Source organism: Emys orbicularis, chromosome 20 (assembly GCF_028017835.1).
Source record: "Emys orbicularis isolate rEmyOrb1 chromosome 20, rEmyOrb1.hap1, whole genome shotgun sequence".
Classification (NCBI taxonomy): Eukaryota; Metazoa; Chordata; order Testudines; family Emydidae; genus Emys; species Emys orbicularis.
The window spans coordinates 7,753,061-7,768,050 of NC_088702.1; the positions used below are offsets into that span (position 1 = coordinate 7,753,061).

The 14,990-nt window shown below is 53.9% G+C and overlaps 1 protein-coding gene across 1 annotated transcript; it reads left to right on the plus strand.

Moving 5' to 3' along the window:
• Positions 1–13,674: 13,674 nt before the first annotated feature.
• MLLT11 (MLLT11 transcription factor 7 cofactor) lies at positions 13,675–13,944 on the plus strand. The gene has a single exon (XM_065419800.1). It carries the CDS (start codon positions 13,675–13,677, stop codon positions 13,942–13,944), a length of 270 nt encoding a protein of 89 aa, XP_065275872.1.
• Positions 13,945–14,990: the final 1,046 nt, after the last annotated feature.

Genomic DNA, 14,990 nt, shown 5'->3' on the forward strand with positions numbered 1-14,990 from the left:
GACCGACAGGCCCAGCTCTGCAAAGCTACCTAGGTTCCTCCCTTCCATTGATTTCAGTTGACGTTCGGAGCTGTAAGTCGGAGGATCAGGGCAGAGGGCTTGTGTCATAGGTTCAGGCGAGTTGGGCCCAGCCTCATCTGTGATTGACCAGGCAGCTGGGACGGATCAAGTGAGTACACAAGCCAGCAAGCGGCTCTATTGAGGAGGAGAGCGACAGGAAGCAAGGTGGGTGAGGGGAGGGGAAAGGTCGGTGGGCGCCCGCAGCCTGCTTTGTGTTACTTTGTGAGTGTTGCGTTTGAAGATGCCAGAGATGCCCTGATGGAAGGTGACCGTTCTTGCGCTGGGAGAACAGGCTGGCAGCTCTGCCGCGTTGTGATTCTATAATTCTACTGCTCTCGTTCAGTTCCCCCTGGAGACGAGCCCGGCTTTACCCCAGGGGAAGGAATGCCAGGGCAGTTCAGGTTTCCTGCATGAATAATCTCTGTCTCCCACACGGCATCCCCCCGTTTGGGCCTTGGCAGCTTGGTCGGGATGTTGCCAAGCAGAATGTATCATCGCCTCTTTGGACAGCTGCAGACCTTGGGCACCCGCTGTCCCTGGGCGTGAGAAACCCAGCCTTGTTCCCTGAATGGAACTTTGTGGCAATGCAACCGTTACACCAGGAACAGTCCTGAGCCTTTCAGAGCCCCCCCGGGTTGCGCTCAGAATGTGTTAACAGCCCGGGGGCTGGCACGGCTCCTCCGGCCGCATGGGAACTGTGGGCTATCGCTCCGCCCGTGTGTAAGGATGGTGGTAAGTGGGCCTATAGGACATCACTGGTTAGGCCTCAAAGCAATCTCCCATCCCGGAAGCTCAGCTTCCACTCCTCGTTAATTCCATTAATTTTTCAACGGCAAAATGCTTTTTGGGAATGAATTATAGAGCAGCCCTGGGCTCAGCTTACGGAACGCGCGGCAAACGTTCTTTCTTGGCCTCTTCCCACTTCCCTCTCGCCCGCCCCCACTGGATTGATTTTCTCAAGGTGGGTTAAAGGCACAGACTTGACAGGCTGCAGTCCTCCTATGGGAGAAGCAGTGCTGGAGATTCAGGAGTGGGGGGGGGGGGGGGGAGGAGAGGACTGCCAAGTAGCGCCCCATATATCTGTGGGGGCCGAATCCCTTTGTTGTGCCAGGCTGTCGCACCAGAGAGAATGAACCATGGAGTCTCCCTCATCTTCATCCTCTGCAGCAAGTGACACCGCCCCCTGCACAGAAATCAGAGCTGGGATAGCCTAGAACAGGTGCTCCTGGGCAGTGCAGGATCGCTCCCTACGGCCTCGCCTTCGCGCTGCGCCCAGCCTCACTGTCAGTGTCTCCAGGGATGGCTCTTCATAGAATCATAGAAGAGCAGGGTTGGAAGGGACCTCAGGAGGTCATCTAGTCCAACCCCCTGCTCAAAGCAGGACCAACCCCAACTAAATCATCCCAGCCAGGGCTTTGTCAAGCCGGGCCTTAAAAACCTCTAAGGATGGAGATTCTACCACCTCCCTAGGTAACCCATTCCAGTGCTTCACCCCTCTCTAGTGAAAAAGTGTTTCCTAATATCCAGCCTAAACCTCCCCCACTGCAACTTGAGACCATTACTCCTTGTTCTGTCATCTGCTACCACTGAGAACAGCCGAGCTCCATCCTCTTTGGAACCCCCTTTCAGGTAGTTGAAGACTGCTATCAAATCCCCCCTCACTCTTCTCTTCTGCAGACTAAATAACCCCAGTTCCCTCAGCCTCTCCTCATAAGTCATGTGCCCCAGCTCCCTGATCATTTTTGTTGCCCTCCACTGGACTCTCTCCAATTTCTCCACATCCTTTCTGTAGTGGGGGGCCGAAAACTGGACGCAATATTCCAGATGTGGCCTCACCAATGGCGAATAGAGGGGAATAATCACTTCCCTCGACCTGCTGGCAATGCTCCTACTAACGCAGCCCAATATGCCTTGAGAAACTCTTCCACAGTCTAATGGGCTGGCGATGAAACAGAGGGAAGTGCCCCTAGCGGCACCGGATCCAACTATCCAGCTCTCTGCTCACCACGCCCTCCGTCAGGGCTGGCTGGGAAACGGCTTTCGGGTTTGTTCCGGGGGGGGGGGGGGGGGGGGGAAATTCAACAGAAAAGTTTTCATTTTGGGGGAGGGGGGAATCCAAAGATTTTTGGGGTTTGTTGAAAAACTGAAAACCCCCCAACTCAAAACTGTCAGATAAAAGGAGGTGGGTTTTTAATGAGATCCTGAAACATTTCATCCAAAATAGACGTGTCCGGTGGAAATTTCTGTTTCGATGGGAAAGTGATTTTTCGTTGGGGAAAAAAACTTTTCAACTGATAAATTTCTATCAATTCTCCCTCCCCCGCCCTCCTTCTCCCTCCCCTGCCCTGCCCAGGAGCGTTTGTCCTGTAACCTGTAACAAATTATCTCCTGACCACACCTTGGCCTTTTAAAATATACATATATATTTCCATCTATTCACTACGGGCCTTAGGAAAATGAAAATCTTTCAAGTGTCTCAGGTTTCCCGCAGCGCTCAGGAGACTAGGAAGTTCTCACTGCCCCCAAAAGAAAGTCCAACTCCAAAGATTTGTATGGAAAAGAGCCTCCTGATTTCCCCACTAGGTAATTCTGGTTTTACACTGATGTAATTCCACAGATTTCAATTAGGGCTGCCAACTTTCTAATTGCTGAAAGCCTTGTCCCGCCTCCTGCCCTGCCTCTTCCCCCGAGGCCCCACACCCTGCTCCCTCTCCACCTTCTGCAGCTCACTCCCCCCTCTCCCAGGACTCACCTCCTACCTGCAGAGCAAGCTGGGAGGAGCTGACACAGAACCTGGCCCAATTGGGGCACAACAGGGTGGAGGGGGGCCAGGGCACAGCGGTACACGGTGGGGATCGGTCCCCGGAGCAAGGGGGTGAGGAGGGGGTCAGTCCCCGTAGCAAGGGGCCGGGGCAATCGGAGCACAGTGGGGCAGAAGTGGGGGGGGGGGCAGACAGGATTCCCTCCCCCTGGGTGGCGGCACCTACCTCTTGCAAGCCAGCCAATGCGCTCTGTCTCTCGCTGAGCAGAGAGCAGCTCCATGATGTGGCTCCAGAAGCCGCTGCTGCTCTTTCCGCCCTCCAGTGGCAGAGGCTGGGTACTGCGGCCAACTGGACTTTTAGTGTCCGGTCCGCTGTGCTGACTGGACGCTGCCAGGTTCCCTTTTTGACCGAACGTTCCAGTCGAAAACTGGACACCTGGCAGCCCCAGTTTCTCCATTTTGACCCCAGCAGGACTCCGTTGAAATTCGGGTTATGTCTAGACTGCAATCTAAGCTGTGACTGCTGCTCAGGTAGGCATCCCAGAGCTAGCTTCACCCGCACTGCCGTGGCTAAATATAGCCGTGTAGACGCAGTACTGGTGAGCTGGTACGCAGCACCCCTGGCCTGCTTGCATTGACCATGCTGAGACCCACTCCACCCCATTTGCACTGCCATTTTTAGCCATGCTAGTGTGGGTACGTGTACCCGAGCTGCAATCACCCCTCAGGTTGCGGTGTAGACACACCTGGAATGGGGAATCCGACCCAGCATTGCTTTATCTTAGCTTCACCTTGGGCACTTTCCATCCCAATCCACACCACGGCCAGGTCAGCTGGAACTGGGACAAAAATTACGGCACAGGAATAGAAAAGTTATGATGGGAGCACTTAGCGGTTCCACTCAAGACTAGTCGGGCCAGGTGCTGCACTGACACAGAGTGAGAGACAGTCCCTGCCCCAAAGAGCTTCCAGTCTAAATAGTCAGAGTGGGAGGGGAAACTGAGGCACAGAGTGGGGAAGTGACTGACCCAGGGTCACCCAGCAGGTCTATGGTAGAGTTGGGAAGAGACCAAAGGTCTCCGGAGTCTATGTTCAGTGTCCTAGCTACCACACTGCATTGCTTCTCTCTAAGTTGAATTCAGATTCCTCATCGGGGAGTCCACGTGGCCCAGGGAAGGAGGGGAAGGGTTACAGCTCCCTGATCCTCGGAGTCAGCCCCAATGAACAGATGGGCTGCATTAGCTTATGCCCCAGGCACAGGGGCCCGGCTCCTCAGAGGTATTTAGGTGCCTGAGCCTCACCACCTGCCCTGCGTCTCCTCTGCCCTGCGCCTGGCACAGTCCTTGATACCAGTGCCAAGTGACCCCGAAGCAAGGAGGCAGTGCGGCCTAGGGGACTGCGGTTCTGTTCTTGGCTCTGCCACTGCTCAGCAGGGGGCTTTGGGTAAGTGACGTAAGTGACCCCCGTGCCTCGGTTTCCCCATCTGTAAAATGGGGGTAATGATACTGCCCTCCTGTGTGAAGCACTTTGAGACCGACAGATGAACAACGCTATAGGAGCACTCGGGGTTATTGTTACCCGGTGTGAGTGCACAAGGCACGGAACCACACCAAGTCCCCGCCCTGCGTATACGCTGTCCGGGATCAGCAACTACCTTCGTGAGTAGCTGCACGTTTACCAGGCACCTTAAGCATGCGGGCTCTCAGTGGGAATAGAAGCCTCTTCTGCTTGCCAGCCACATGGGGAAATAATTCACTGCTTGGGGCCGGGCTTTGCCGTGAGTGGGCAGAGGGCACCATGCGACGATGGGTAACATTTTCAAAAGCCCGTAATGCAAGAGCCTCTGTCCCATTTTCAGCTGCCACAGAGGCACTCGGGAGCCTCCGGCAGTACTTAGGCCCAGATTTTTAAAGGTACTTAAGCCTTGCTGCACTCAGCGTTCCAATGCCGAACTGATTTAGGAGCCTAGATACCTTTTTGATTCTGGACCTTTTGCAAATGAAATTACCCATCTTATCTACACCAGAGAGCTGTCCCCCGTCAGCGATCCCGGTGTAGTTAAAGCAGAACCACCGCCTAGTGTGGCTGTGGTTACATCAGTATACAGGTGCTTTATATTGGTACAGCCGTTCCCATGCAGGAAGGAGAATAAGGTATAGCCGTATACAGCACCTTTAAACCAGTATAACAGTGCCCACACCAGGGGTTGTACTGGTCTTACTAAATATCAGTTAAAAAAAAATCACACCCTGTAGGTGCGTCTGACCTGGAGCTGGAAGGTGGAATTCCCAGCTCCAAGAGCGAGCATCTATTGCCATGGCAGTGCAAGCAGCGGGAGGGGGCTCTCCGCCCGGAGTACGTTCCTAGTATCCCAGACAGGATCGTCCTTGGGCTAGCCCCACCCGCTGCTCGCACCCCTGTGGCTACACACTACCTGGTTATACCTAGGACGGAGTACGGCAGAAAGGGATCAAGGGGTCAGAGTGGACCACAAGCGAAATATGAGTCAACAGTGTCACACTGTTGCCAAAAAAAGCGACCATCATTCTGGGCTGTATTAGCGGGAGTCTTGTAAGCAAGACACGGGAAGTCATTCTTCCGCTCTACTCCGCACTGATTAGGCCTCAGCTGGAGGATTGTGTCCAGTTCTGGGCGCCACATTTCAGGAAGGATGTGGACAAATTGGAGAGAGTCCAGAGAAGAGCAACAAAAATGATTAAAGGGCTAGAAAATATGACCTAGGAGGGAAGATTGAAAAAACTGGGTTTGTTTGGTCTGGAGAAGAGAAGACTGAGAGGGGACATGATAACAGTTTTCAAGTACATAAAAGGTTGTCACAAGGAGGAGGGAGAACAATTGTTCTTGTTAACCTCTGAGGCTAGGACAAGAAGCAATGGGCTTAAATTGCAGCAAGGGCAGTTTAGGTTGGACATTAGGAAAAACTTCTTAACTGTCAGGGTGATTAAGCACTGGAATAAATTGCCTAGGGAGGTTGTGGAATCTCCCTCATTGGAGATTTTTAAGAGCAGGTTAGACAAACCCCTGTCAGGGATGGTCTAGAGATCAGGGGTGGTCTAGATCAGGGGTGGCCCATGGCTCCGGAGCCACATGTGGCTCTTCAGAAGTTAATATGCGGCTCCTTATATTGGCACCGACTCCAGGGCTGGAGCTACAGGTGCCAACTTTCCAATGTGCCAGGGGGTGCTCACTGCTCAACCCCCTGGCTCTGCCATAGGCCCTGCCCCCACTCCACCCTTCCCACCCCCTCCCCTGAGCCTGCCATGCCCTCGCTCCTCCCCATTCCCCCCTCCCCGAGCTTCCTACACGCCACAAAACAGCTGATCGGGAGGTGGGGAGGGAGCGGGAGGCGCTGATCGGTGGGGCTGCTGGTGGGTGGGAGGCGCTGGGAGCGAGCCGGGGGGGAACTGATGGGGGGCTGCTGACGTATTACTGTGGCTCTTTGACAATGTACCGTAGTAAATTCTGGCTCTTTCTCAGGCTCAGGTTGGCCACCCCCTGGTCTAGATAATACTTAATCCTGCCTTGAGTGCAGGGGACTGGACTAGATGACCTCTCGAGGTCCCTTCCAGTCCTACGATTCTATGATTCTACACCAGGACAGACACTGTGTGCAGACCAGGCCTTAGGCTGCTAAGTCTCTTAAGTGCTTTCAGAAATGTCACCCCATGCAGATGTCATTCTGATGGGAGTGGGGAAAGTTTTGTCGAGGAGGAAGGTTTTGCAGTGATTCCTAGAGTAGCTAAACTCTGGATTCTCCTGATCTCCAGAAAGTCATTCCACATACCCCCACTGAGCACGCTTTGTTCCCAACTCTCATTAGTTTGGCAAACCAGGCAAATGGTGCCTCTCATGGGAACTCCCTTCTGAGCTCAGGGGAGAGGCCGGCTTACAAGCCAAGTGCATAACGTGAGGCCACGTCATTTATAGACATGGGGCGCTGCAGCCCTGTTTCAGACAACAGAGGTGTAGGGATTGGAGGTCGTTCCAGGCTCGAGCTTGACTTCGGTATGTTGCGCCGTCTGTCGCGATGTGCCTCGTCTGGCGAGACCTGCGTGGGTTCAGCTGTCTGAGCAGAACCCAGGACGCCCGTGCTGCGGATGAATAAAGACGTGCTCACGGAGAGGGATGCTCCAGAGGGAAGCAGAGGCGATGGCTGGCCAGCGGGCCGCGTTAGATGGAGAGCACCCAAAGGCAGGGCCGGCGCTTCCATTTAGGTGACCTAGGCGGTCGCCAAGTGCACCAGGATTTGGGGGGGGTGACATTTTGCCGCCCTTGGCGGCAGGGGTCCTTCCGTGCTCCGGGTCTTCTGCGGCGGGTCCTTCACTCGCTCCGGGACCTGCCCCCGAAGTGCCCCGAAGACCGGGAGCGCGGAAGGACCCCCCCGCCGCAGAATTGCCGACGACGACTGGGAGCGCGGAAGGACCCCCGCCTAGGGCGCCAAAAACCCTGGTGCCGCTCCTGCCCAAAGGAGTTGTGACACTTGTCAAAAGGCATCGCCTCCCATGTCCGAATGCATCGATTCCCTCCAAGAAGCTCTCAGGCCGTGTGTGTGTACTTGTGCGGTGCACCAGCAAAGAGAGACCGAGTGGGCGGGACTATCTGCAGTGACAATAATCCCTACCTCTTATCTAGCACTCATCAGTTGAGTTCAAAGTGCTTTACAAAGGAGGTTAGAATAATCCCCATTTTACAGATGGGGAAACTGAGGCACCGGGCAGCATAGTGACTTGCCAAAGGTCACCCAGCAGTAGGGTGACCAGACAGCAAATGTGAAAAATCGGGACAGGAGGTGGGGGGTAATAAGAGCCTAAGACCCAAAAATCGGGACTGTCCCTATAAAATCGGGACATCTGGTCACCCTACCCAGCAGGCCAGTTACAGGGACAGGAATAGCACCCAGATCTCCATCCTGTGCCCTTTGTACTGGGGAACGCTGCCTCCGCAGCATGGCACCGCCACAGTGCGCACACACATAGCACTGGGCGACTGCCACAGGTAGCCAGGACTGCCACGGGTAGACAGCCCTGTTTCCTGTTATGCACCCCTTTGAGAGCAGGAAGCAGTGGGTGTCTCCTGCTCTCCCCAGGGATATGGACCCAAGTGGATTGGGTCAGCTGAACAGAAAGCAGCATGGGCCTTGCCACTGTGATGAAGGCAACAGTCATTCCATGGCAACATCCAGTGATGTGCTGGAGGAGTGGCGGAAGTAGGGGGGGCCACCAGCACCTGAACCACACCTGCACCACGCTGCCCCAAGCTCACGCCCCTTTCCCCAGAGGCCCCGCCCCATGCCGTCCTTCTCCCCGCGCCCCAGCCCTCACTCCACCCACTCCATGCAAGGCCCTGCCCCTGCGCTGCCTCTTCCCCCCAAGTGATGGGGCCGTGGTCACCTGTGCCCGCGTCCCTGGCTGGAGGGGTAACTTGGTGACATTTAATTGCCTGTGATATGCCGGAAGTCAGAGTAGATGGTTTAATGGTCCCTTCTGGCTATGAATCCACGAGGGAATCTGCCGACAACCCTAGCTGCCCACTTGGCCCCTAGCTAAGGGTCTGGTTGGAAGGACTAGATGCAGCTCTGGATTTTCCTCCTCCTTGGTTTATCCCATCGAATCTGTGTGCTCCGGATCAGTTTCCCATAGGGTCTGTCATTCGGCATCCATCAGCAGAAAAGCAAAAGAAAACAAGGCTACTCGACCTCCTCAGAAAACAGCAGAGAGAAAAATGTCACCAGTTGCGGCAGCAGAGTTCTCACACCTGCTAGGTTGTGCAGCCCCCTCCTCCACCCCAACCCCATCTGGGCGAACATGACGGAACTAAACGTGGGTCTATTTAGGGAGAGAGAGCGGATCCTCACTGCTACGCTAATGGCCCAGGCGCTGAGATAAGTGGATCTGAAAGCAAAAACAAGGAGGCAGAAATAGACAGTCTGAAAACCTAACACAAAGGGGGCTTGGCTTTGATGGGAATTATGTGCATACAGCAACAGGAAAACCACTCCAGCAGAGGACCCAGAAGAGAATTCTAATCCTATGCCAAAAATATAAGGTCTAGGATAGTAGAGGCGGATTTTATATCCTCGGGAATTTGCTAGGAAGCCGGAACAATACAGCCTTATTGGGTATGGGGTCTTTTCAAACGGTGTCTTGAGTTAATTAATTCCTCCCTTGCTGAGCAGGGATTCACAGGTCAGTTTCCCCTCTGGAGCAGAACTCAGGTGCAGTCTCAGGTATTTGTTTAGTGTCATTTGTTTATTTGCAAAATGTCCCCAGCTCCTCTACGAGACCTGCCCCGAAACCCTTCCCAGAGCAGAGCTTTTCCCAAAACACCCTGTCTTGATTTAAAACTGGTCAGTGACGGAGAATCCACCACGAGCCTCGGGAAATTGTTCCGGGGGTTAATTGCTCTCCCTGTTAAAAACATGCGCCTTATTTCCAATCTGAATGCGTCTGGCTTCAACTTCCAGCCGTTGGAGGGTGGGCTCCCTTTCTCTGCAAGACTGAAGAACCCCTATTAAATATTTGTTCCCCATGTAGGTACTTACAGACCGTGATCAAGTCCCCCCTTAACCTTCTCTTTATTAAGCTAAATAGACGGAGCTCCTGGAGTCTCATTGTAAGGCAGGTTTTCTAATGAATCATTCCCGTGGCTCTTCTTTGACCCCCCTCCAGTTTATCAACATTCTCCTTGACCTGTTGGCACCAGAACTGGATGCAGGATTTCAGCAGCGGTGGCACCAGTGCCCAGGGGTGAAAGTAACGGAGAAGACTTACCAGTACGGGGGCCGACTCCGGTCCCCGGAAGAGGCGGGGCTGGGGGTTCAGCATCCTCCAGCCAGCCCATCTGTGTGCTGCCTGGCCGGCACCAGCAGCGATTTAAAGGACCCGGGGCCGGCCGGAGCCCCGGACCCTTTTAAATCGCTGGCCCGGGGCAGCTGCTCCTTCCTCCCTCCCCCACCGTTGGTGACCGGGGGGTGGGGGGGGGAAAAGGCACAGCTGGGTATGGGCTGGTACCGGTGGCCAATTTTTACCGGTATGCCGTACCAGCCCATACCAGTTTACTTTCACCCCTGCCAGTGTCAGATACGGAGGTAAAATAACCTCTCTGCTCCCACGTGAGATCCCCCTGGTTATGCCTCCCCGGATCCATTAACCCTTTTGGCCACAGTGTCGCCCTGGGAGCTCATGGCCCCCAAATCTTTTTCCATCACTGCTTCCCAGGAAAGAGTCCCCCGTCCTGCACGTACGGCCGGCATTCTTTGTCCATAGCTGTATACATGTAGCCCTATTAAAGCAGATCGCGTCTGCTTGCGCCCAGCTGACCGAGCGATCCAGATCGCTTTGTATCAAGGAACGCCCATTCGGTTTCACCAAAGAGCCTCCGGATCCTACCATTTTAAAATGAACGTTGCTTGCAGTTGTGAGCAGGTAGAGAGGAAAAGTATGGCGCGCCTCAGCCCACACCTATTAGCATGCAGGAGATGGTCCCTCCCATTTCATGCCCGTGTATCACAAGATTGTTCTATTTTAAAATCCTCTTGTCATAGGTTTTCCCTAACATTATAGAACCTGCAACTAAGATCAAGTGTGTGGATGAAGTCAAATGGCTTCTGCTTTCAAGCCCGCTCCCCACCCCGACTATAATAAAGCCTGGGTGAGCCACTTAAATAGCAGAGCGTTCATACAGCTGAATCATCGGCCCACCAGCCCTGGGAGGAGGGGTAATTAATCTGCCTATTTAGGAGGGGCTGCATTGCGGAGACAGACAGACACGCGCGCACACTCACACCCAGACAAAAGCAAGGCAGAAAATTCTGCAAGCCTGCCTGACGCCCAGCTGCAGCAGAAGACGCTTTCGGCACAAAGAAGACCCGGTCAGCTGGGTTAGCAGCCACCAGATCGAACCCTTCCTTAAAACAGGTAAAAAAGCATCACTATTCCTTAAAAAGAAAGCGGAGTTGCGTCGGGGGGGAGGGGGGTTGCTGAAGCTTGGATTGCTGGTGTGTCAGCCCTCAGAGGCTTTCCATGCATCTGAAGAAGTGGGGGGTTTTACCCACGAAAGCTTATGCCCAAATAAATCTGTTAGTCTTTAAGGTGCCACCGGACTCCTCGTTGTTTTTGTGGATACAGACTAACACGGCTACCCCCTGGTACAGGGAAGGAGAAGAAATGGAACATATAGGATCAGTTTAGCACTAGGCTTTCACTGCAGTGGAATAAAGGCTCCAGTCCCCCATCGAACCTGGCTGATTGCCCGTTAACATGATTCCATTAATAAAGGTGACGCGCTTCTCTTTAGCCCTGAGGACGACAGGCAACGCAGAGGAATCTCCGAAGTGTAAATTGCCTTTTTTAATATCTGCCTCTTTTTTTAATATATATAATTACCCTCCCTCATCACGGCTTAGAGGCTGGCGTCGTTGAGTGCATTTCTAAATCAAGCAGATTACCCGGTGCTAACCGCATCACGGAGCTAATTTTAATAATCTGCTGTCCTCTTGCGAAAAGAAAGCCGGAAATATACCCGTGAGCAGAGTGCTATTTAAAAAAAACACAGTTGTTCGTTTTATGGAAGGGGATGACACACAGTCTTTGGATTTTTTTAAATTTAGAAGCAAACTGGTCCCTGTGTAATTTGATGGGAATGTGAGCGCCCAGTTGCAGGGGATGTCGGAAACCCATTGGAATCAAGCCTCGTAAGAAACAGTCAGTGGAAAGCGAGGGAAATCTAGGTATATAGACTGATTGACTGTAAAATCAAAGACAGCGAGGACCAAAGGACAGAGTTCTGCCAGGGAAACACACATTAAGGGTTGGATTCACTTGGACTAGGGTAGGCCAGGTCTTTGGGGAGAATTGTATATTAAGGTGGTATCAAAGTGAAGAGCAAGAGCGGGGGAGGGGCTCTGCAGCAAATCCGTCTGGGTGGGGCCATTGCAGGAACCGTCTGGCTCGGCACACAATGGATGTCGCGGTTTGGGATGTGCCGTGCAGCGGGAGGTGGGAGAGGCGTCTCAGGTGTGTGACGGGGGGCCTAGAAACCCCAAAGCAGAGCTCTGTTACAGCCGATTGGGTCCTGATTCTGCTCTCACATCTGGCGGGGAGGGGGCTGGACTGATGTCAGTGGAGTGACTCCTGTTTTGAGCAGGGGCGTGGTGGAAAGAGGATGAAGTCCTTTGTCTTTGTGGGCGTGTGTGGGGTTAGGGTGTGCATACACACCCCCTCCCCACAGATACACACGCATGCCCACACAGATATACGCACACATACCATGGCAATGCCTCTTAGATTCTTCTCATCAGAAGAGCTCAAAGTGCTTTACAATGGAGGTCAATATACCTTTGAGGAAATGGGCCATTATCCCATTGTATAGATGGGGAAACTGAGGCACAGAGCTGTGAAGTGAGCTACTCAGCAGGCCAGTGGACAAGACAGGAACAGAGCCCAGATCTTCTGAGTCCCAGGCCAGCGTGCTACCCACTAGGCAACACTGTCTCCCCCACAGGCGTAGGTGTGCATGTACACACACACTCACTCTAATATAATATATATATTATATTCTATCCAGAGAGTTATAGTCAAAGGATAGCAAGAATTTGTTGTGCGTCCTTATCATGAATCCTACTAACCCTAATTCTATTTCTGTTCCTGTTTTATTCCCATTGTCCGCACTTAGTTCTGTTCGTGTTCCCGGTCACCCGCAAATTTTCAGCACTAGAAACAAACCACAGGGGATTTTATTTCCACGCCCCACATGATTAGTTTCCTACCATGCAAACATTAGGGTGGCTCCTTCCGAGAACGTCTGTATCTACATATCCAAGGTAAATGCTATAGCGAAGCCAATCATAAGCCCAGATCCTGAAAGGGAGTTAGGCATAAATACCTTTGAGTAGCTAGGCCCTAGCTCTTACCGGGCACTTTTCATCAGCAGCTCTTAAGGCACGTTACAAAGGAGGTCAGTCGTGTCACCTCCATTTTATAGATGGGGAAACTGAGGCCCGGAGCGGTTAGGTGACATGCCTGAGGTCGCCCGGAGGCCAGTGGCAATACGAAGACTAGAACCCAGCACTGCTGAGTCCCAAGCCAGTGCACTAGGCAGCGCTGCTTCAACAAGCTGCTTTTGATCCTTTATCAAAACAGGACAAAATGGCCACTGAGGTGCAACGTGTGGCTGCTGGGATAGAAGGCCTTGGCAGCCTGGGGAGGGGAAGATCCGGAAGGGCTCGGGGGCTGGGACCTGTCCCAAGATTTGTGGAATGTTTCCATCCCATAATTTCCTCATTAGGAGGTGTAGGTGGTGGTACCACCTAGGGACCCCGTGATGCTACCCAGACACAAAGTAAGAGACAATCCCTGCCCTAGAGACCTTACGATCTCCCTAGACCAGACAGAGGAAGGCGCCAGTACTAATTTACAGATGGGGAGCCGAGGCCCAGATCTTCAAAGGTGCCTGACAGCCTGGGCCGAAGTGACCTGCCCTAGAGCACAGAGAAGGGCGCTGGGACAGAGCCAGGACTAGAACCCAGTGTTCCTGGCTAAGGCCTGCTGCCTTCTCCACCTGCCCACACAGCAATATTCTTCGCCGGCAGCATTGATGGGGGAAGGGACCATTGTACCCCCAAAGTCTAACTGTGGTGAAATGGGCTGAGGGGAGGGCCCAGCGGATGACGTATTGGGGCCCCAAATTTCTCTCCGTGGGCCTGTTCACAGGTTCAGGGCCTGGGTAATCATGAGGCAGTAACGTTTTAGATCATTCCTTAGCCCGAGTGGCTAGGACTGTGCAGTAACCTGCATCTTCAAAAGACTTTTCCGTCCTCTTCCTTCTAGGCGGAGATGCTGGACACGGCAAACAGCCAGTACAACTCCTTCCTGTATTGGAGGATGCCCATCCCGGAGCTCGACCTGGCGGAGCTGGAGGGGCTGGGGTTGACTGACGCGGCGCTCTACAAAGCCAAAGGAGGTGTGGGCAAGCGGTCCGGGGCCTGGAAGCAGCTCAGGCAGGACATCTACGAGGAAGAGGACACTCTCCTGCAGTTCAACAGCTTCAATTTCTGGCGCACGCCGATAGCCAGCGTTAGCGTGTTCGATTTTGATCTGGTCTGATGCCAGCGGCCCAGGCACACAACCGGGTCTTTTTGGTTAGGTCTCTGTGTTGTCCTTTACTTTGAAAGTGGTTGTTGACGATGCTGATTAACGAGTCGCCCAGTGATGACACCTCCAAGGCTCACCATCCGTGTTTCCCCATCCACCCACCTTCTCTCTTCTCAAGGGTATGTCTACACAGTCAATGCAGGTGTAGGCACACCTGAGCTAGCGTTACTCTAGCTGGCGTGGGTAACCATCGCAGGGTAGATGTGGCAGGTGGGCCATTTGTCCGATTTTAAGCCGGGCTGTGCTGTTTTTCTGTGGTTGGGCCTCTGTCCAGCACTGGGATAAAACCAGACATGGATTTGTCCAGTATCAGGCACAGAGGACACCATGTTGAAGAGTGCGCCCCTCTGCCCCTGCCGGTGTGACTGGGGTCAGGGGCAGTGAAGCCTCCCCCAAAGTGGGGGGGCAGGGACCCCTACCCCCTCTGTGGCACCGCCTCTGCCCCTCCTCTTATCACCGAGACCCCACCCCTGGCCAAGCCAAAAGCCGGGCTGGGGAGCCCGGGCCTCTCCACTTACCCAGGGTACAGAGGGCTTGAGAGCAGCCCCTGACCCTTGTTCCCACCCCCTCCCCAAGCCCTTCGCTCAGGGCAGGTGGAGGGTCCGCGGCTCCCCACAGCTGCCCAAGCTCCTGTTGCCGGTCTGGCCAGGGGGAGGGGCCTCGGGGGAAGAGGAGGGGCAGGGACAGGGCCCGTGGCAAAAAGTGGTCCCTGCCCTCCCCCGTTCCAGTGCCCCGACTGGGGTGCTCTTCAACATGGCATCCGTAGGATCATGCCAAAGAGGCAGTGTCACACAGCTGAGGTCGGCCCCACGCCATTCCCAGAAGTACTGAAACGTCTGGTATTTCTGGGGATGCATCAGTGGCCCCCTTAACATCTGGTGGCCCAGGCTAGCCGCCCCAGTACTAGCCTGCCAGAGTCCCGGGGTGCCTATTTGGGTTGCCAGCCCATGCCGAAGTCCATCTCACCCTTTTCTACACTGCTATTGTTACTCACGCTG